We start from the raw sequence: 22,658 nt of genomic DNA, 5'->3' as shown, positions 1-22,658 counted from the left end.
GGGAACGCTTGAATAGTATGGCGTTTCTTAGTTGGAGCTATTTGATACAGTCAGTGAGAGGAGGTAGCAGTTGCAGCAGGTTGGCATTAATTGAAGCTATGCAATAATAACCTGGCACCTTGAGGCAGTTCCTACATATAACTGAGGGTTGAATGATAGGGATAGCCCGGTGTGGTTTATAACACACAGATGAAGTCTTTATCTCAGTATGAAAGTAAATGTGTTGAAGCAGTCAGTTGCATAGATTTTAAACAGTTGATACTGTGTACTTGCAGTTTGGTAGGATTCGGTCCCAAAGTGCCACCCAGAGGTTGTAGGAGGAATAGCCTGTAATGTCTGTCCCATACAAGGGGAATTGGCTGCTGAGGGAGTCCGTGAAACACTTTCCAGCAACTCTGAGAAGAGTTGGAGGAAGTGGCTGCTGAGGGCAGAGAGAAGGGGCACTCGTCCGGCCCAATAGTGGGGGGTTCAGTGTGGAGCCGAGGAGGTACTTGCCAGGCATCACACACACTTGCACGAACGCCAGGCAAGTGAACCCATCGGCTCTAGGAAGGGGGAGGGGCCGCCTGACGTCTTTGCTGGTTCCCCGACAGAGCCGCGGGAAGCGTCGGAACTGGAGGACGGGTAAGTTCGTTACACCAGTGTGTCCCCACACCAACGCCAACAAGTAAAGCAAATGGCAACCACACAAATCAATTTATAACTAGCTTTTCAAGTAAGGTGCACATGGAGGGGCTTTATACAGTAGAAACACAAATAACCAGCCAGCCTACAATAAAACGAATTACTGTGTTTAACTATTAGGGTTAAAAACAGAGGTTTTAGTTGCACAACTTTTGCAAAATATGTGGAAGCCACACATAAAGGCATTAGTGATTTGACACCTTTGAATACTGCTTTGTACAAGGCTTTGATGGTGGGTGTAACTAAATGGGTATGGCAGCCAGTCTGGGGTAGTCTCTTGTAGATGTATGTGGCACCAATGTTAGTTGTGTTTAGCCTTGTTGGCCATCATTGTGGTTGTTAGCCTGCATTAAATACCCTCTGCGGGGATGTGATGCTCATTTCCCTAAGTTTGCAGGGATTGGTAGCTCAATAGTTTCCCAATGCAGTGCAGTTTGCCCTGAATCTACATTGAGTGCTAGAACTGCGCATTTTGGGGGTTATTTTGATAAAAGCATAATAACCAAAAATACATGACCAGTGGTGCACTAAAGGCTCATACCACTTTCTGGATGCAATGACGCACCTTTTGAAAAGATTTACGAGCATGCCTTCCACATAGTAGGTATGTCAGACTCTGAATGACCCCTGTCTCTCCATATTTCGGCTTCAACAGCCAGGCAATTAACGGCAGCAACTATAAAGCAAGGTGGAAGACTGGGCCATGCCACAGAAGATCCAGCCAATCTGTTTTTTGCCAGGGAGAGACTGAGAAGGCAGACCAGATCCACATACCGAGCCATTTGATGCCAGTCTAAGGTCATAACAATGACTGGAATTCCTTCCAGCTCAATCCTGTGCAGCAGTCTGGGTAGTAGTCAGTGGTGTATATCAGCATGTGCTGGGTCTGCAGATTCATTAGCGCATCTATCACCTCCACAAACTAGACTTGTGCGCCGTTAAAAAATTAGTTCTGTTTCGTTTTGGAATATCCGTTATTTCGTATTTCGTAATTCGTAACTGAACTCAATTCGGATTCGTACGAAATACGAATTTTCGTTCGTGGCGGTTATATTTTCGTAACTTTACGAACATTCGTTATGATGAAGTTAAAAAGCAAAATACCTTTGTTAATATTGGAGTGGTAGTTGTTTTTTTTATCCGAAATACGAATTCCGTTAACGGATTCCGTACCGAATTTCGTATTTTGGATTAAAAAAAACTACCATCAATCAACTCCAATATATTCCGAAATTCGGAATTTCAGTAAAATTCGTACGAATTTCGATTCGTAACGAAACGAATCGCACATGTCTACCACAAACACAGCATCAGTCTTTGCGACAAACCTGTCCAGTTTACCTAAGTTGCCAACAGATCAACATCCAGCATTGCCCAACTAAAACAGATTTGTTGAAACGCCTTCTGGTGTTGGGACCACTCTCCTGAATCTAGACCCAGGTGCCTGAGCTAATCGCCTGCTAATTTTCTACACCTGAGATATATAATGCGGATAAAGCCAGAACAGTCCCTTCTGACCAACATAGAATATGATCTACTTTCAGCACCACTGGCCATGGTGGTTGACATACGCCACTCCTGTTGGGTTGTTTATCTACACTGTCATCTATCTGCCCTGAGGTACAACTGTCCATTGAACCAGAGAAAATCTGATGTCTGATGTGTTTAAGTCCCCTGCTAGTTCGGGTTCAGGGGTGTCCATCTGAAATATTAGAGAAAGCAGAGAGGACACCTTTTTGGCTGCTTTTTCCTCAGGGCAAAACAGAACCTAAACTACATGAGAGAAAAATTCTTCATTAGTGGAATTAAAGGATTCAATGTTTAGAGTCGAGGACAGGGTGTCTGACGCTGTGTCCCTCAATGAATGATAAAGAAATACTATTTCCATGGCTGTCATGAAAATCAAATGGGTTTAGTACTTTCTTCATTTCCAGCCTGGATCAAGTTCTAACTTTCCTGATCTTTTACTGTTGCCACAGTTTAGGGACCTAGTCGCACCATATGCGTTGGGTCCTGCGCTGGCCATTTTTTCCAGCGTAAGATAAGGCATTTTGCCTTGTCATGGATCGGCTTGGTTCACACCACCTCAAAGCATGGGCGTTATAGTGGTGTGTGCTAAAAAAACCCAAAAAAACATGCAGTACTTTTTTCCAGCACAACGGGATGCGACGCAGTACAACCACCTTTCACCTCGCTGTGCCCATTACTTATTGAATTGTCACTTGTCACATTTCAGTAAAGTTCTAAAAAAAAAGAGTACACAGTGCAAAATTGGTGCATTGGCACTGTCGGCTGCCGCACACCAGCCGCTGTGCTTTTTGCGCAGCAGCTGGTGTGAATTAGCCCTAAGAACTATACAGCACTGATTAGTGATCCCAGTGACTTGATGACTCAAAGTTTGTGGACGGTCTGTGTTCTGTTTTAGCCAACATTTTGTTATGATGTCATTTTGCAATTCCCTTAATAGGATTAGTCCCTTGCAGAAAAAAAAGTCCCTACTTTATTTTTTGCTTTAAGGGCCTATTTACATCCTTATGTTGCATTGCATAACATGCATTGTGTTAGGGCAGCCCGCCATAGTGGGTTATTGTTTGTTGTGGTGAACTGCAATGTAAGTGTGTTGGGGTGCCATTGATTGACACGGCACAATGTTCATTGCTGTGCATTAGAGCAATGCAACAGTGTGAATCCAGCTTTACTGCTTATATCAAAATAATTCAGTGTGCATAATGAGCAAATGATCCTTCTGCTGCTGTTCTAGGGACCCACATACCTTGGTTCAGCTTACCTCTTTTATGGCGATAAACAAGTTTCAGCCTTTCCATGTATCCATTTGCAGTAACGCTCTTCTTCTTCTGGTGAGTTTTAGTCATTTTTGGGTTGCTATTCTGTTTGTACAGTAAGCCTTCTGTAATGCTGCATTCTCATTATAGGATTTCCATAGCCATCTGACACAAAGCGAAGTAGTGGGATATCTTGGAGGTCAATGGGATACAAACAGCCAGTGTAAGCCCTAACTATTTTGCTGGAAATTGAAAGCCCTGGTAATTTTTCTCCTTGACCGTGGCATAATGTAAAACTGTGTTTCTTTACAGTACTTACTGTGCTCCGAGCCTTTCCCTGCCGTTCTCGACTGAGAGACACAGAGACCGCTGCTGCAGTAGAAGAAGAGGTGATATCTGGAAAAAGTAGATTTTTTTTTATGCAGTTGGATAAGTTGGTACAAATGACTTGTACAGACATGAGAACAGATTAATGTAATGGAGGTTCTAGGTAAATTACTTACTGTATATGTATAGAAGATTTTAATCCTTTTGTAACACAAATGTAACCTCCTATTAATAATTGCTATAGTTTCAACACATTCATTTCAGTATGTTGCAGAAGAAGCAATTACGAGCTTGAAGTTAGTCTTATGCAGGGGCAGACTGACAACACATGGGGCAATATGAGGTGGGGGGGGGGCAATATGAGCTTATGGGGCCCTTTTGTGCTCCACCCATATACAAGCCCCACCAGCCCCACCCATCCACATGTACATTCTTGTGTTACAGAAATTATTTCTACACACTATTTTCAAAATAACAGGTCTATTCACTAAAAGGTGAATTGCAGGGGAATTGGCAGGAGAATCTCAAATCTAGAAAAAGTGAGCTAAATGTCAGAATTTTTCTGGTTTGGCTATTTTGACCTATTATACCAATTATCCAGAACTGCAAAATAACTAGTAGGAGAATGTACAGGAGAACTGAATCATCTAGGTTTGGAGCAGGGGTTTGGGCACATATTGCATGTGCCCAACCCTCGCCACTCCAGTGCGTGTGGTAAGGCCCAGAAATGGTCAGTCCACCCATGACCAGAACCATCGCTCGCAAACCTCAGACCAGAACCAATGCACTGCAAACTGCAGACCAGAACCATTGCATGACAGTCCTAAGATAAGAACCAATGGAAGCAGTAAGAAATGCACAGAGTGCACAGGTCAGTAGTAAGAAACAGAGTGGCAAATTTGCAGTTCAGTAGTAAGGAGAGCAAAGCTCAGCAGCAAGTAACACACAGAATGCAGAGGTCAGGCGTAAGTAACGCACAGGGGTCAGAAGGTAGTAACGCACAGAACGCAGAGGTCAAAAGTAACGCTCAGAAAGTAGTAAGGCACAGAACGCAGAGGTCAGAAGGTAGTAACGCACAGGTCAAAAGGAAGTAACGCACAGAACGCAGAGGTCAAAGTAGTAAGGCACAGAACGTAGAGGTCAGAAGGTAGTCAAAAGAAATTAAGCCATGATTTATGGGAATCAGTAATGTTATTACAAAAAGGCCAAAATCTCTTTGCTACTGTCTCTGTCTGCACTGTTCATAACAGCTTTGCCAATTTTCTAACAAATTACATCTGGTGTTGTCTGGGAAGTAAATGTACACCAAATTTAGACTTATTCACATGTGACATGTCCTTAATATTAAAGCAACAAGAAGCACAAGAGGCATCATTTGTAGGTTTTTGCTCACCTTTTATTGTTCTTTGTAAAAATGTAAATTGCTGGAGAATCGTGGATGCTGAACTAGAGCTTTGGAAATTTCCCTGGCATTCACATATAGGTACTCTGTCTGCCTTAGCATGAAAATCAGTGACAGGTAGCTGTGTGCTAAACTCCTGCCACTGACAGGCAGCCCTGCCTGTACGCTGCAGCCCTCGGTGAGCCGCCGGGACGTAACATGGAGGACGAATGGAGGACAGCATTGCAGGGCAGTCAGTAACCCAAAGAGGTTGTCAGTCACCACGGGTCCCCTCAAGGCCAGAACGGTCAGTCCGCCCCTGGTCTTGTGATACAAAATGATTTTTAAAAGTATGTATATCTATTTCCTAAAACAACAACTGCATCAGAGCTTGTGTTATTCATGTTTAGAATGGTATAGTACCTATTTTTATTAACATTGGCAAAAGAAAGTAAAAAGAGTAACGTGTTTTTAATTACAAGCTTACCGTATATACTCGAGTATAAGCCGTCCCGAATATAAGCCGAGGTACCTAATTTTAGCAAAAAAAACTGGGAAAAAGTATTGACCCGAATATAAGCCGAGGGTGGGAAATGAGGAAGCTACTGGTAGATAGATACCAATAAAATTACATTAATATTTATTTAAAAGAAAAATAACCTAGCTCTGTAAGTGGAAAAGGGGGTGCAGGGCTACATATCATGTACTACGGATCATTTAACCCATTCATATTAGCAGAGGATAATTGTAAATCTATTGTTCAGTGCACTCTATATGTAGTATATAGTACATGTACATATAGAGTGCCTGCAACAATACATTTACAATGATCCTCTGCTAACATGAATGGGTTAAATGATCCATAGTACAGGGCTACATACAGATCATTTGATACATTCATGTTAGTATAATTGTAAATGTATTGTCTGCACTGTATTAGCAGTATATACTCTATATAGAGTATATACTGCTAATACAGTGCAGACAATACATTTACAATTATACTAACATGAATGTATCAAATGATCTGTATGTAGCCCTGTACTATGGATCATTTAACCCATTCATGTTAGCAGAGGATCATTGTAAATGTATTGTTGCAGGCACTCTATATGTACATGTACTATATACTACATATAGAGTGCACTGAACAATAGATTTACAATTATCCTCTGCTAATATGAATGGGTTAAATGATCCGTAGTACATGATATGTAGCCCTGCACCCCCTTTTCCACTTACAGAGCTAGGTTATTTTTCTTTTAAATAAATATTAATGTAATTTTATTGGTATCTATCTACCAGTAGCTTCCTCATTTCCCACCCTCGGCTTATATTCGGGTCAATACTTTTTCCCAGTTTTTTTTGCTAAAATTAGGTACCTCGGCTTATATTCGGGACGGCTTATACTCGAGTATATACGGTAATTGAATTAATTTTAAATGTAGCTACTATAAATACCTGCATTTGTCTTGCTTTTAGCCTCTTGCAATCCCCTATACAGCAGACTGGGAGAGGCAGGGGCACAATTTTGGGCCAATCAGATGGCTTGCATTCATAAGTGCTGACAAAGAACATGCTGGGAGGAGAAGAGGGCAGAAAAATAACTTAATTAGTTTGTTGCTGCTCCTTCACTGTCTAATCACAGGTAGGAGGTGGGGAGGTGATTAGATTGTGTTGCTTAACTGCAGCAGAGAAAAAAGACAGGACACCAGGCTGGCAGTACTCTGTGGTAGAGCTGGATAGACAGAAATACAGATCCTTTGGCGTGTAAGATAACTTGCATATATGCATTTCAGCTGTGTAATTCTCTAGATAATGCAATTATCTAGCTATTATGATGACCCACTGGCTATAAGAAATATTAGTGAGAAGTCCTTGTCTGCATACTTGTTCTGGGTTAATGACTCAAAGTCAAAACATTTTTAGTAGTTAGGATGGACTAGGCAATTGTTAAAATCCCGCCAGGTTTCTTTTTTGCCACCCTTTTTTTCCTATTCTGAAGGCACAAGAGGAAGTGGAACTCTCAAACTTGAGGCAAATGCCTTCTTATACAGGTGTGCAAGTGCACTTATCCTGTTTACCCCTATACATTGTGCTAACCGATTCCACCCACCTTCTACCTACTGAGGTCCAGCTGCCACACCCCCTCTTCCCCATTTATTTACACTCTGCTCCCTCCAAGTCCTCTCTTTCCTGGCTTTGCAGGCACATTGCATCCCCATAGACGTCTATGGGGCTCATCTACCTTAATATCCCGCAACATAGACTTCATTTTTAATGAACATTTTTAATGCTCAACATGATTCTCCTCATTATTTCTAAATAAAAGATATCAATCAGTTGCTTGATTTTGATCCATGCCCAACCTCTTACATAAATAAAATGATGAAGTATATGTTTATTATAGTTGTGGAGTCTTGGGACTGTGTAAAGGTGGTACTGACTAGGAAACTAAAGGAGGTTTATAAATGTTGATGAAACCTTTTTGTCAGTTAAGAAATGGAGGTACCGGGGAAGAGGGGGATTGTTGGGCTGTGCTTAGGGCATCAGTTGCCCTAAATCTGGCCCTGCCTTCTACAATATAGACCACATGATATGACTTTTTTTTTTAAATTAATGAGGGGATATTTATTGGGAATGTGGGCCACATTCCAGTACGCATAGATGTAAATGCATGAACATGCGTGAACATCATGCGAAAGTGCATAAGGTGTATTCTTCACATTTGAGGAAAGATAAGGGGGACTTAATGCGTGAATCTTTATTGCATGTATACAAGTGTATAGCGATATGGAGGGCAACATGCGTGTACAACACACATAGATGCAAGTGCATATTTATTTGTGTGCATCGCACAGAAGTGCATGTGTTTGGAATGTTAGTAAGAATACGGAAAACTTAGTAAGGTACTTTCTGTAAATAGCAATATGGGCAGCACCATGCGTATATAATGCACATGGATGCTAACGCATTTGCATGCATGGGCAATGCACAAAAGTGCAAAAATGTGCTTCAATTTGGGAAAATGTTCCAGTAGTGCCTGGAGAAGTGTACCCTGGAGAACCTGTAGAAATGTCAGGTTCTCCATGGTATCAGGTTGATGCAGTGAGAGCACAAACTATCAAAAGTGTACAAGGTGGAATGTACAGAAAGAATACCTGTACAGAAAGAATAAGACTTTTACACATGTCAGGGACTGGGTCGGATGTATTAAAATCACATGATCATAGGATTGTACTGACGTCTAGGTCCTCATTTAATCCATTAGGGTTTAGTGTATTTATTGTATAGATCCAGTAAGTCTCCTGGTTGCACAGTTTGCGAAATCTTTCAGCAGGGGACATGCTACTTGGGATGTGTTCAATTGCAAATACTTTTCGGCCCACTGTAGATTTATTGTGTTTGGTGGCAAAGTGTCTCGGGACACTGTGGTCCATAGAGCCCTGTTCAATGTATCAGTGATGTTGTCCAAAACAGCAGTGTAGTGTCTTGGTGGTGCGCCCTTTCCTTTTTTCTGTGCCAGAGAAACAAGCATGTTCCACAGTTGTATACATTACACTTGAAACATCCTGTTTGGCCAAAAATACCTTCACCAGAATTCGATGTTTTATTGGACTTGAGTCTACTAGGGGCTATCTTCCTGCGGAGGTCTTTGGGTTTTTTGAAGATGACCCTAGGAAAACCGGGGAGAGAGTTCTTCAAGACGGGGTCTTCTCTCAGGATGCTCCAGTGATTTTTCAATATTTTGGAAATCTGAAAGGCCCCATCATTGAATTGGGTACAAAAACTGATATTATAAGAGTCTCTCTATTATAAGAGAGACTATTATAAGAGTATCTCCCCTAATCCTACCAAACTGCCCATCAGGAACATTTCTAATCCATCTGGGGTGATGGTTACTCTTAGCGTGTAAGTAGGAATTGCCCGCCGAGGGTTTGAAGTGAGTTTTGGAGGTGATCCCTCCCATGTCGTCGGCTCCTAATTCAAGGTCTAAAAAGACTAATGATCTGTCGTCTATTACAGACGTGAAGTCCAGGTGAAAGGGTTTGCTCTTACAGTCGTTCACAAAGGCAGTGAATTCTATGGCGGTGCCATCCCAGATAATGAGGATGTTGTCGATATATCTGGCGAACAGGATATATCCAAATGGGTTATTCGACCAGATATGAAACTCTTCCCAATACCCCACAAGCAAGTTTGCATATGAGGGAGCAAAACTTGCACCCATAGCAGTACCCTTTAGTTGGATATAATGGGTGTCTAAGAATGAGAAGTAATTGTGTGTCAGCACAAACTCTATGGCCTCTAGGATGAAGTTGGCTTGGGAAGAATTGAAATTCCCAGACTTGGGCATGAAGTGCTGGACTGCTCTGAGGCCGAACTGATCTTCAATGGAGGTATAAAGGGAAGCTGCATCCAAGGATGCCCATAGGTAGCCTTCTCTCCACTGGTACTGTTTTAGGATTTCCAGAATGTACCCCAAATCTCTGACATAGGAGGGAAGGTCTAACACCAACGGCTGTAAGAAGAAATCTATGTAACTAGCCAGGTTTGAGGTGAGGCTATCCATCCCTGCTATTATGGGTCTGCCAGGTGGTCTGGTAAGATGTTTATGGATTTTAGGGATGTGATAGAAGTAAGGGATGCAGGGGTGTTGAATCGAAAGAAACTTATATTCAGACTTCGATAATACCCCTATAGAATAAGCCTTAATGAGTAGTTCATCAAATCTCATTTTGAATTCGCTAGTGGGATTCTTTTGGAGTTGGTCATATGTGGTGGTATCTGACAACAGTCTAAAAGCTTCATCGATATAGTCGGTCTTATTAAGAATGACTAGGCCACCACCTTTGTCTGCCTGTTTGATTACTAGATCTGTGTTATCACCGAGGGATTTGATGACTGTTTTTTCTTTGTGGGTGAGATTGGTAGTTCTACCTCCTTTTTTGGAGCACAATTTTCTGAAATCCGTATGTACCAGTTGATAAAAGGTGGAGAGGAAGCTCCATTTGGAATGGTAAGGGTAAAAATTGGACTTAGGTCTGAAATTAGAGTGTAGAATATCTGGATCAATGTAAGGTAAGGTTTCAGGTATAAATTCGATACCGTCCCATAGAGTTCCCGTAGTGCTTTCTGCACCCAGCATATGTTGTTTGTTGACACTCTGCCATACTCAGCACATGCTGTTTGTTGATACTCTGCCGTCTTCAGACTTAAGGTCCGGTTTTTGGGTGCCGTGATAGGTCGAGTGACACCCAGTAGGCGGAGCCCGATCTGTTCCGGGTCCCTTTTGGCTGGTCGCGTCATTCCGCCTCCACATGGTTCCCCAGATGGACACCAGCCACGGCCGCGGCATTACCAACTTTGTGACGAGCCTCTAGGGCTCGTCCCTGATTGGCCACATGTACTTTAAAGTTGGAGAAGAGGAAGGTGACGTTATGTTCTGATGAAGGGGGCGTGCCCCGGGAAACGCGTTAACGTCACTAGCACACAGGAATCGCCCAGTGGATGTCTAACTGCTTGTCAGCTTGTATTCCATGGCTGTGTGACACTCATGTTTGTGAGTACCTTTCTGTTTTTACCATTTGATTACCGAAATAAAATTGATCTGCACCAGGAAAGGCGCCTCCTTTGTGCTTACCGCTGACATATAGGGACACACAGGCTCTGTGCAGCGGTGTATAGAGAGACTGACCGGGGTCGCTGAATCGGAGAGGACCCGATCGAGTGCCTGAAGGGAGGTCCGGTGACGCGGTTACCGCAAGGATGTCGAGGCCTAGTCGCACGGCCGAACCAGCCGCCGGAGTGATCCAGCCAGCCCAGCAGAGAGAGAGAGCCAGGCTGAGCCAACCGAGATGACTGCAAACATCCTGGATGAGTGAAGACCTCTTGTCAGGGACCCAGACGACTTCCCCCTACTACGCCTGAACTGAAGAGAGAGAGAGAGAGGATGTCCAGCTTCTGCTAGCAGTCTTCATATCTTTCTAACTGACCTGAGGATTGGTGAGAGGCCTTTGGCCATGTTGACAACCTGTTTGCTGTTCATACCTGCACTACAGTAAGGGCCCCAACGCCGGCTAGCTTAGGACACCACTACTGGCCAGTAGTTTAGGAAGGGTTGGGCACTGCCAAAGGGAAAACTTAAAGGGACATACACCCCATTCAAGGGAAGACATTTAAAGACAATTGGCCTCGCATACATCAGTGCTGACAGCAGATAGCTGCAGTTACTGAGTTGCAGAGTGCCTTAGCCTGTTGCTACACATTCTTGTTTGTGATTGTTGTCATTACTATTGTATTATAGTTATTCACTGATTTGTCAGTAAATCTGCTAATGGATCAATTGAAGGGTTATTGGTGTGCTTCGGATCCACGCTTTGGGCAGTACATTGGTGCAGGGGGATAGAAATATACGGTTGTTCAGCGGCTCCTTCGGGGGTGAGCGCTACAGTTAGAGTCAGTGTCACTACTGGTAGCATGAGGCGATACCTGGACCCTATAGAGGTTGCACAGGCATGCCAACTCCTCCAGGATGGCACATCAACATTGCCAGAAGGTTTGCTGTGTCTCCCAGCACAGTCTCAAGAGCATGGAGGAGATTCCAGGACACAGGCAGTTACTCTAGGAGAGCTGGACAGGGCTGTAGAAGGTCCTTAACTCATCAGCAGGACCGGTATCTGCTTCTTTGTGCAAGGAGGAACAAGATGAGCACTGCCAGAGCCCTACAAAATTACCTACAGCAGGCCACTGGTATTAATGTCTCTGACCAAACAATCAGAAACAGACTTCATGAGGGTGGCCTGAGGGCCCGACATCCTCTAGTGGGCCCTGTGCTCACTGCCCGCCACTGTGGAGGTCGATTGGCATTTGCCATTTGTTATGTCCAATTAGGGGGTTCCCCAAACAAGACCTTTCAGATGAGATAGTGAGTCCAAATTGGTAAAAGAAATAGGCGCTTTTTATTCATTCATTCACTGCAGTGGGAAGATACATTAATGACTCAGCTCATGTGAGCTGAATAAAAGAGGAAGTATCGTCTGTTTTACAAACTTTAAGCCAAACAATTTATAGTCATGAATATGCATAAGATATAGGCGTGTTCTAGGCGTGATCGTATAGTTATAGTCCAATCAACGTTCATATCTTCTTAACAGCAAGCTAACAGTTAAATGGGTGTTAACATCATGTGACTGACAAAATTAGGAAGTTCCTGAAGTCCGTTACAACAATTTTTTGGTTCAAACTGGTTCTGACCACAAAAGTCTATTCTTTGTTCAAACAGGAAAGTAGATGGACGTTTTTTCATCATTCTGGTGGATGTGTCACAGGCTTATACTTTGTTTCTTAAGCAAGAGAAGAAAGCAAGTGTATATCAGCTCTTAACCCTTTCGCTGCCAAGCCCTCCGGAACATTTTTCAAATCAGCTGGCCCAGCCCTGCCTTCGGCAGCTTTGTGTATAACCCCCTATGTTTCCCCAGTTATTTACAAACACCGGAGTGATCACACAATCACTTCGGTGTTTGTGCTGCACAGAGGATCGGTAAATATCAATGATACTTATCGATCCTCCGCTCGGCCACGCACAGAGCTGCTGTCATCTGGAAATCTGTTCTCCTCACCGCTCAGCCATCCTAAAACTTGTGGCTTCTCCCCGCCAGCCGACGCTTGCTCCTCCACCACACCCCCCATTAAAACATTTTTTAAAGAAAAAAATACATTAAAAAAATCATGCACTGCGATGCGTTCTAACAACGCACTGCAGCGCATGTGCATGGCGTACACCTCAATATGTGTATGTTATGTGGGGGGAGGGAGGGGATGTGCTTTTTTTCATTGGCTAGAGGCTAGACCCACCTGCCTGCATCCAGCCTCTACATGCCGCACCTCCTCCCCGCTTCACGCTTGCCTCTGTTAGACCCACCTGCATCCACCCTCCACACGCCGCACCTCCTCCCCGCCTCACGCTTGCCGCTTTTAGACCCAACCGCCGGCATCCACGCTCCACATGCCGCACCTCCTCCCCGCCTCACGCTTGCCGCTGCTAGACCCCGCCTGCATCCACGCTCCACATGCCACACCTCCTCCCTGCCTCATGCTTGCCACTGCTAGACCCGCCCGTCTGCATCCACACGCCAGACCTGCTCCCTGCCTCACACTCACCGCCCGCCTACATCCATGATCGGCACAGGGATGTGGGGAGAAGTAAGGAGGAGCAGGCGTGGGGGGATGGCAGCCGGCGACAGACAGGCCCGATCTCAGAAGCAAGTTGCTGGAAGACTGCTCAGGTAAGCCTGCACTTCCCTCCCCCACACATGGTGCTCTATAATGTATTGCTGGGATTTGTATTCCTCTATAGCTGATGGTACATTGTGCTGTACAGTATATTATACAGTACATGGGAATACAAATCCCAACAATACATTATACACTGTATGTATAATGTACTATTGCTAGGGATTTGTTGTACTCCTCTATAGCTGGTGGTATTCTGCATTGCGCTGTATAGAGGACTACAAATCCCAGCAATAATATATTATACAGCGCAATGCAGAATACCACCAGCTATGGAGGACTACAACAAATCTCAGCAATAGTACATTATACAGTGCAACGCAGAATACCACCAGCTATAATGTACTATTGCTGGAGGTATTCTGCATTACGCTGTATAATGTATTACTGGGATTTGTAGTCCTCTACAGCCGGTGCCATTCTGCATTGATTGCTGTATAACTTTACACTTTCCATTTCACTATATTGCACACCACACTTTTTTTTTTCTTCCACCGCTCCAAGCTTGCTCCTGTGATGGACTACAATCTCAATACAAACTAGTAGTCCATCACTGGAGCCATTTTTCAAAATCCCGATAAACGGGTAAATGGAACTTAATAATCGGCTAACTAATCGATTTTGAAAATAATCATTAGCTGCAGCTCTAGATAAATGGTCACCCTACACCAGGGAACCCCCACTAACCACCAGGGAGCCCCAACTGGCCACAGTGGAGCCCCCACTACCCACCTGGGAGCTACCACAGAGCCACCACTGATTATTAGGGAGCCGCTACAGATACCGCACTGACCAGCAGAGAGCCCGCACTGACCACCTGACAGTCCGCATTGGCCATCTGAGAGCCTCTGCTGCACCCACACGCACCGGTGAAACTCTCTGGACCCCTGATGAGAGCCCGCACAACCCTCCTGAGACCCTGGAGACATCAGGCGGAGAACCCAAAGCAACAGAGTATGTAGCTTCATATTATTCTGAATCACTGTAATATGTATTGCTGGGATTTGTAGTTCTCTATAGCTGATGCAGTTCTGCATTGCTGTATAATGGTATTGCTGGGAATTGTAGTTCTCTGTAGTTGTAGTTGGTAGTCATTATTGCTGGGATTTATAGTCCTCTATAGCTGATGGTATTCTGCATTGTTGTGTAATGTATTGCTTGGAATTGTAGTTCTCTATAGCCAATGCCACTCTGCAATGCTGTACAATTTATATCTGAGATTTATAGTCCTCTATAGCTTGTGGTGTTATTCTGCATTGCTGTATAATGTGCTGAGATTTGTAGTCCCTCTACAGCTTGGAGTTAGTGGCAGAACTACCAGTGTGCTATAATTTTCCTCAACCCATACTCTACTGCGTCTCTTCCAGGTGCACATGTCATGAAGAAAGGGGGTCATGAAAACAGCTGATTTGGATGACTCGGCCCCACTGGAAGTGACACTGTCGTGAAAATGTATAGGATCGAGAAAAATTATAGAACACTGACTTTGACACTGTCCAGCCCCTCCCACTAACCTCCCACAGCTCACAGCCCAGAAGCATGGACAGCCAGCGGCAGTGGGCGAGAGTGCCTAAGTAGTGGACATGGAGCAGAGTAAGGCCAGAACCTTACTCCCAGTAGGGAGCCCAGTGGGAGGAGAGCACCATCCCATAGCCAGTCACCCCTTTCATGGACTTACTAGGAGTCCTCACATCTCCCGACCATTCACACTACCGTTACATGGATGGCAAAAGTGGCAGACGGGCGGGGAGAATGCGGGGAGGAGGCAGAGCGTGAGGAGGGCCAAGTTGCTGCACCATGGGCCTCTGGGTTTTACTTGCCCCCTGGGCTAAAAGTTGCCAGTCAGCCCCTGGTTCGCGCTATAGTATTGTCAACTTAATATGTATTTGTATGTATTTGATCTGTCACAATTCACTTTTTTATGTAACAACTGTTTCGATGCATTCCACTCTCCTCTCCTTCTCCCGTTGGCCGGCTTTAGGAACCGCTGGTGTTGCCCGGCCAAATGAGGGCTTCTGTATATGTGCCCTCGGGCAGCCCGACGCTGGCGTTTCTCATCTCGCCGGTCGGCGGTTGGAGGAGAGAAGAGCTGTCACTTTCTCTGTACGGTCGCATTACTTTTATCTTAGGAACATGTTCGAAAACCCACCAAGAATCGTACGATTGGCGGCGGGTGTGTGGCATGTTCGTAAGATATATGCAGCACGGGCCGGTGTGCGCAAGCGCACACTGCCCGTTCAGCATTGCGGTCATTGGTAGCCCGCCCCTCAGCGGGGCGGTCATTGGTAGCCCGCCCCTCAGCTGGGCAGGCTTGCGATTATCGCTAGTACGATCTGCCTGTCCAAGAAGGGCAGATCGTATGTTTTTTTTATTACCTTACAACCATCGCAAGACAAAAGTCTTGTAAGGTCTGTGGCCAGCTTAAGACTCTGGTGGAGATAACTGATCAAACCGCAAGTACCCTCTCCGCAGTTGTGATCCAAGGCTTGCGCTGCAGAGACGTTACACTAGCACTGCCTTTCCCTCACCCTATTTTCGTGTATACATATTGATGATCTCCTAAGATTATATCGCTTTCTGCTCCTTTTTACAAGCTGGTTTGTAAGTACCTTTTCAGCTGTGTGTTTTATCCATAATAAATCAATTTTACACTATGGGGGCGCTCATTTTGCTTTGTCCTCATCAGTTTTCCGGTTTCCCTTGAATGTGAGGAGCTGCCCCCTGTAGATACTTTTGGAAGACCATTTTCAGGAGCAGTTACTGTGTTTTGCCGCCTATGATTTTCACATATCTTTATGCTAGTACTATATGGTAAAAGGTGTTTATAAAAGAACCTTTGGTCTGGTAAGGATAAAACAAGGACTTAGGCCTCGTTCACACCAGATGCAATGCGCTCCAGCCCGATTCTGGCCAGAACGCACTACCTCGCATTGCGGCTGGCTCACTTTTTTGTGGGGCAGGAGGGGGAGTGGCAGTCCATTGAAGTGAATGGCACCATAGCCACACCCTCCGACCGCGATGTGATCGGCCGCACGGGATCGCAAGGCACATAATGCCTGCGGTCCAGTCCGAACAGAATGCTGCAATCACTATTTTGTTAGTTGGGTCCCTGTTTTTTCTTTTTATTTTGTAACAGATTCTCCTCAAATTTGGACACATTGTTTTTTAGGACCTGGCACCATTTATCAGAGGGTAGAGGTCTGATATTATTCACATTTTTTTCTGGCATTCTGAGACTGCCTTTTTGCAAGTTTCTAATCTCCTTTCCCTTTGTATCAAGATAAGTGAAATCCATTTAGTTGAGCAAATTTTGGCTAGTTCCTGCCATTGTGTAATGAGATCTTCGTCTAAGAAGTCACATTTTTTAAAAAAATGCAAATTCCTCGGGGTGTTATTCTTAAATCAAGGGATTTTTTAAGGAAGTTAATGTCCCACCACTCTGTGCATTCCTTATTTTGTTTATCTTGGAGATTTAAAAAATTGTTTTCTCATTTCAGTTTCAAATTGTTTGGTGTGTAGTATATTGTGCTTATTATTGTTTGGAGCTTCCATTGGTATTTTTAATATGTCCTGTAGTTTTTTTGTCCTATTGATCTCTATATCAGACCACATATTATTCTCCAATACAATATATGGGTAATAATGAGGTAAAACACAATGAAGGTATATAAGAACAAGATACTGTGATTTTTTTTGTCTGTTACCCACTACCAGTGGCCAAAAAAATTTAAAAAAATAAACGTATAAAAAAACACACACACACACACATGATGAAATTATGCCAAATAGATCTGTGCAGCAAAGTCCATGTAACAGTTCCCAGAGAAAGTGCTAAGTTCAACATAAAACAGAAGTAATCAACTTGCGCAACTGGATCGATTGTTTATGGACTGTATATTAATAGTGTCAAAGGAGCTCCAGTTAAACTGGTGATTAATCCAGAAAAGATCTTCTCTGGATTAATCGCCAGTTTAACTGGAGCTCCTTTGACACTATTCCTATATTCATATATAATCGATCTAGTTGCGCAAGTTGATGACTTCTGTTTTATGTTGAACTTTGCTTCTTGTTTAAACAACCAGTAATGATCTTCCTTTGCACTTTCTTCAGCCTTCCTTAGTTGACCTTTTTTGCTGGGCTATGTCCACCATACATTCTAAATTGGACATACCTATAAGTGAGCAGCTTGGTGCACAGTTTACTGGATGGACTGCAGCGATCCTTGTTGTTCTTCAACCAGAACTTTCTTCCTGCACATAGCTCCAAGTTTAATCTTTCAGTGCTTTAAACTGTTGTGCATAAAACACACTGCAGAGCATCTTGGAAGACTTTGTACAGCTGTAGAAGACCAGGAGAGAATCCCAAGATATGGGGGACAACAGTGTTTTCCAGGGGCCTTGACAGCTCTGCATATACACTATATTGCCAAAAGTATATTGCCAAAAGTATTGGGACACCCCTCCAAATCATTGGATTCAGGTGTTCCAATCACCTCCATGGCCACAGCTGTATAAAATCAAGCAACTAGGCATGCAGACTGCTTCTACAAACATTTGTGAAAGAATGGGTCGCTCTCGGGAACTCAGTGAATTCCAGCATGGTAACGTGATAGGTAGCCACCTATGCAATAAGTCCATCTGTGAAATTTCCTTGCCAAGAAATATTCCACAGTCAACTGTTAGAGGTATTTTAAAAGAAAGTGGAAGAAACTGGGAACAACAGCAACTCAGCCACAAATTGGTAGGCCACGTAAAATGACAGAGCGGGGTCAGTGCATGCTGAAGTGCGCCAAAGTCACCAACTGTCTGCAGAGTCAATAGCTACAGACCTCCAAACTTCGTGTGGCCTTCAGATTGGCACAACAACAGTGCATAGAGAGCTTCATGGAATGGGTTTCCATGGCCGAGCTGCTGCATCCAAACCTTACATCACCAAGTGCAATGCAAAGCGTCGGATGCAGTGGTGTAAAGCACGCCGATACTGGACTCTAGAGAAGTGGAGACATGTTCTCTGGAGTGACAAATCACGCTTTTCTGTCTGGCAATCTGGTGGACGTGTCTGGGTTTGGCAGTTGCCATGAGAACGGTACTTGCCTGACTGCATTGTGACTGCAAGTGTAAAGTTTGGTGGAGAGGGGGATTATGGTGTGGGGTTGTTTTTCAGGGGTTGGGCTTGCCACCTTAGTTCCAGTGAAGGGAACTCTTAAGGTATCAGCATACCAAGACATTTTGGACAATTTCATGCTCCCAACTTTGTGGGAACAGTTTGGGGATGGCCCCTTCCTGTTCCAACATGACTGCGCACCAGTGCACAAAGCAATGTCCATAAAGACATGGATGAGCGAGTTTGGGGTGGAGGAACTTGACTGACCTGCACTTGAACCCGATAGAACACCTTTGGGATGAATTCGAGCGTAGACTGCGAGCCAGGCCTTCTCATCCAACATCAGTACCTGACCTCACAAATGCGCTTCTAGAAGAATGGTTAAAAATTCCCATAGACACACTCCTAAACCTTGTGGACAGCCTTCCCAGAAGAGTTGAAGCTGAGGAGGATCATGGCAGCCGTTGGGGCATTGAAGCAGCGTATGACATCAGGAAGTCTTCAAGGGAGGGTTTTCTGTCCCCAGAAACCCAAGGAGTTGTACGTGGCTGGGAGGAGGTAGTGCATGATATTGTCATCCTCAGTGATCCCAAAGACTCAGAATCTCATGCCTCCTCAAACCTACAGTGCATGGGCTCCTTTATCCTGCAAAGCCTGAGAAAGGACCCAAGGATTCGTGGTATCAAGGAGAGGGATCATAACTGGTTGGCAACCAATCTTGATCCATGTTACAAGCATAAAGTTGCAGAGCTCATCCTGCCCTCAGAGGGAGCACAGGATGAAACAACTTGAGGACGCTTTGAAGAGAAACTTGTGTAAAACCTTTCCAGACACAGGTAGGTTACCAAGTCATGAAAGAGGTGCTTCTGAGGCTTTGGTTGGTCAAAGGAAGAGCGGCGGAGAGGGGGGCCGCCTGACTGATGCGTTTAGACATTAGTCCTCAGCGCCCAGGGATGTTAACTTTAGGAACCTATCAGCAGCGTCTGCATCATATGGTGCAGGATTATCCAGGGGCAAGAGGAGACCTGGAGAGCTTTCCAGCAGATGATCTGCTGGCTTACTGGGTCTTGGGAATGGATCACTGGCCAGAACTTAGCCAATATGCCATGGAGCTACTGGGCTGCTCTGCATCCACTGTGCTTTCCGAAAGGATGTTCAGTGCTGCTGGAGGTTTTGTGACAGATAAAAGAGTGTGTCTGTCCGCAGACTCCGTTGACCGGCTGACATTTATCAAAATGAATCAGTCCTGGATTCGCAGCAGCTATCAATCCCCTGATGCAGATGTCACCGAATAAATTTGTTGGGGATCTCTTGAAGACTGCCTAGGTTGCCTAACTTTGTGGGCGATTATTCCATCTTCAAGTAATGTTCTCGGTGTAGTGCACCACCAATGACCAAGGCCCAAATTGTTCCACACCCGCATGTGACATGTGCATATATTATTTGTTTTTTTTTGCAGCAGGGTCAAATCCTGCACTCACCGAGAATAACTGAGGGTTCGTTCACACCACATGCAGTGCATTCCGGTCCGATTCTGGCGGGAATGCACTGCATCGCTTTGCGGCTGGCTCACTTTTTTGTGGGGCAGGAGGGGGCGTGGTGGGCCATTGAAGTGAATGCAATGCGATGGGCTGCACTGGATCACAAAGCACATTGTGCCTGCAGTGCGGTCCGGTCAAAATAGTGCTTGCAGCATTTTGATTGCACCGCACTGCAAGCACAATCTGCCTTGCGATCCCGTGCGGGCGATCGCATTGCGGCCAGAGGGCGTGGCTACTGTGCCATTCACTTCAATGGCCTGCCACGCCCCCTCCCCTGGTCGCAATGTGAGGCAGTGCGTTCTGGCCAGAATCAGTGTGGATGTTGAGCTGCGGGGTAGCTCCCAGGTTGCGGCTCTCTGACACATTTGTGCAGGCACAGTGCCAACGGGTACTCAGGGACCACAGCACACAGGACAAGACACAGGATGCATACAGGATACAAGGTACAGAAAACAGGCACTAGTGGAAAGACGCAGGTGAACAATGCTTGACACAGACAGCAAGGAACACACAACAGGTGTACCCACAAAGAAAAGAGATACACAGGAACAGCAGAGGGGAATGCACAGGAGAAAGAAGGGAGGTGCACAATAGTGCAGAGCAGAATAATCACAGGAAGCAGGAGACAACTACAAAACAATGCTGTGGAGAGAACTCATAGCTACAGCAAACCAAAGAGGTACACGGACAGAAAACAGAGGGGATTCAAGAGCACAGTAGGACTGGAACACTGAAAACAATAAGAGCAAGCAAAGACACAAAATACAAGGTATACTCAAACAGCAATGCCACAGGAAACAGAGAGGTCTGGCTACTAGCATGGAGACACGTAGCTCCAACGCTAAAGCATCGGTGCACAAGCCTTTTAACACCTAGGTTCAGGGTGGATTGACAGGAAACCGAGCAGCTCGGACAGGAGGCACAACCCGGTGCTGGATCAATGTACTGATTGTTTTGCTGGATCTATGTACTGGGACATGGTGTGAAGGCAGCACCAACATTAAAGGCCCAATTTTAAAGCACCTGTTGTTACTTTCATCCAACGCCTGCAAAAGAGGCACCAGGATTTATCCCAAAAAATCTCTAACCTTGTTACAAGTATCCTAAAATGTGGCCTATTCATACAGCCTGCCTCCCCAAGCAGTTGTTTTTAAAGATTAAAAGAAAACCAATTACCAGCAATTGAAATGTCACTTTTTGCTGAAGCAGGTTCTATACATCGTACAGATCTGCCACTTCACAGGCAGTTTAAAGGGACCCCCCCAGGCATGATATTTTAAAGGAATTTTTCATTTTTATTCTTACCCTTTAAGTGATGCACTTGAAGACCAGGTGTTTACACCCCCTTCCTGGCCAGGCCATTTTTCAGTATTGAGCGCTGCAGTACTTTGACTGACATTTATTCCGTCATGCAACACTGTACTGAAATGACTTTTTTACCAATTATTTTGGGACAGATAGAGCTTTCTTTTGGTGGTATTTAATCACCACTGGGGTTTTTATTTTTACTATATGAAGAAAAAAAATACAGAAAATGTAAAAAAAAACCTGTTTTCCTTATATTATGTTAATGAAACATTGCAAATAAATAATCTGTCTTCATACATCTAGGCCAAAATGTGTTCTGCTACATTTCTTTGGTTAAAAAAAATCCAAATAAGTGTAAATTAATTAGAATGTCTTACAGTTATACAGTCTACCAAACAATGGTATACATATATTGGAAATGTATCAACCCTGGTGCCTTCACTGCCTAGACACCCTAAAATACCAGGACAGTAGAAACACCCACAAAATGACCCCATTTTGGAAAGCAGACACCCAAAGGTAATTCATAAGATGCATGGTGGGTGTTTTAAAGATGTCATTTTTTTGGCACAAGTTATCAAAAAAAATTAAGATTTTTTTTTTTACATAAAGTTGTCAGTTAGTAGGATATTTCTTATACAGTGGTATCTCGGTTCACTTAATTGGTTCCGCGATTCTGGTCGCGAACTGAATTAGTCGCCAACCGAATCAAATTTCCCCTAAGGTTCAATGTAAATAAGATTAATCCGTTCTGACCCCTACGAATGTGGTCGCGAACCGATTTTGGTCGCGAACAGTATCAAATTTGCTCATAGGGTTCAATGTAAATGAGGTTAATCCGTTCTGAACCATATATATAAAAAAAAAAATTTCAGAAAGAGATAAAAGACAGCAGAAGACATAGTCTTCGTCCGGCAAGAAAGAGAAAAAGAGTTCTTCTCTCCGAAGCCTCTCGGAGCAAGGAGCCAGCTTGTAGGTGAAAAGCGCAGCAGATTCCAGGATCCCCAGAAATCCCCCAAGCTACAAGAGGAAGACGTTCCTGAAGCACCATCGGGTGGGGGCTCCCTTCCGAGTTTTGTAGGAGAAGGTGGGTCCAGGGAAAGAGGAGAGGGTCCACGCACGACGGCTCCAGCAGAGCGGGAAACCAAGGCTGAGCCTGCTAGAGTGGGTTGACGAGATGGAGGCTCTCCAGTTGAAGGTGCACCTGATGAATCAGACGTGAAAATCATTGAAAAG

General features: G+C 44.4%; 1 protein-coding gene and 1 long non-coding RNA gene across 2 annotated transcripts in view; one reads left to right on the top strand and one right to left on the bottom strand.

The window, feature by feature from the left end:
• The window catches only part of MPND (MPN domain containing), a 241,563-nt gene that overhangs the window by 137,259 nt on the left and 81,646 nt on the right, over positions 1–22,658 (top strand). The window contains exons 5-7 of the mRNA XM_018567971.1: positions 3,446–3,542; positions 3,618–3,690; positions 3,780–3,856. Of these exons, the coding sequence (XP_018423473.1) occupies positions 3,446–3,542; positions 3,618–3,690; positions 3,780–3,856 (247 nt within the window). The remainder of the gene's footprint in view (positions 1–3,445; positions 3,543–3,617; positions 3,691–3,779; positions 3,857–22,658) is intronic.
• Positions 1,371–18,106, bottom strand: LOC108796482. Its single transcript, XR_001941804.1, has 3 exons — positions 17,996–18,106; positions 5,458–5,467; positions 1,371–1,380 (listed from the first exon to the last, which is right to left on the bottom strand). It is a non-coding gene; the product is annotated as an uncharacterized LOC108796482 (long non-coding RNA).

Source organism: Nanorana parkeri, unplaced genomic scaffold (assembly GCF_000935625.1).
Source record: "Nanorana parkeri isolate BGI_ZX_2015 unplaced genomic scaffold, ASM93562v1 scaffold1123, whole genome shotgun sequence".
In the NCBI taxonomy this organism is placed as follows: domain Eukaryota; kingdom Metazoa; phylum Chordata; class Amphibia; order Anura; family Dicroglossidae; genus Nanorana; species Nanorana parkeri.
This window is presented reverse-complemented; position numbering and strand designations above follow the sequence as displayed.